This window comes from Eimeria mitis, genomic scaffold (assembly GCF_000499745.2).
Source record: "Eimeria mitis Houghton genomic scaffold, Emh_scaff2042, whole genome shotgun sequence".
NCBI lineage: Eukaryota > Apicomplexa > Conoidasida > Eucoccidiorida > Eimeriidae > Eimeria > Eimeria mitis.
The window spans coordinates 8,169-8,522 of NW_013570365.1; the positions used below are offsets into that span (position 1 = coordinate 8,169).

Here is a 354-nt window from a genome sequence, read left to right on the forward strand (position 1 = left end):
AGCAGCAGAAGCAGCAGCAACACCACTGCGATGGCCGCTAGACCCCAGACTTCTTTCTGGTGCTGGCAGAGTAGCACTCAGCAGCAGCAGCAGCAGCAGCAGCAGCAGCAGCAGCAGCAGTTACTGCAGCAGCATCAGAGAGGTAACAGCGCTCACGGCATCCTCCAATGGACGTCTTGTTGCAGCAGCAGGTCAGAAATGCAGGGTTTAGGGTTTAGGGTTTCTAGGGTTTAGGGTTTAGGGTTTAGGGGTTTTAGGGTTTAGGGTTTAGGGTTTAGGGTTTCTAGGGTTTAGGGTTTAGGGTTTAGAGGAATATTTGTGGCAGCTCATTGCATATTGATAGACCCCTCAAAA

The 354-nt window shown here is 51.1% G+C and overlaps 1 protein-coding gene across 1 annotated transcript in view; it reads left to right on the forward strand.

Annotated features, from left to right (window-relative positions):
• EMH_0047750 (uncharacterized protein) overlaps positions 1-354 on the forward strand; it is a gene marked incomplete at both ends in the record, with an annotated part of 3,463 nt that overhangs the window by 2,042 nt on the left and 1,067 nt on the right. Inside the window, one exon of the mRNA XM_013496323.1 lies at positions 70-142. Coding sequence (XP_013351777.1) covers positions 70-142 — 73 coding nt within the window. The remainder of the gene's footprint in view (positions 1-69; positions 143-354) is intronic.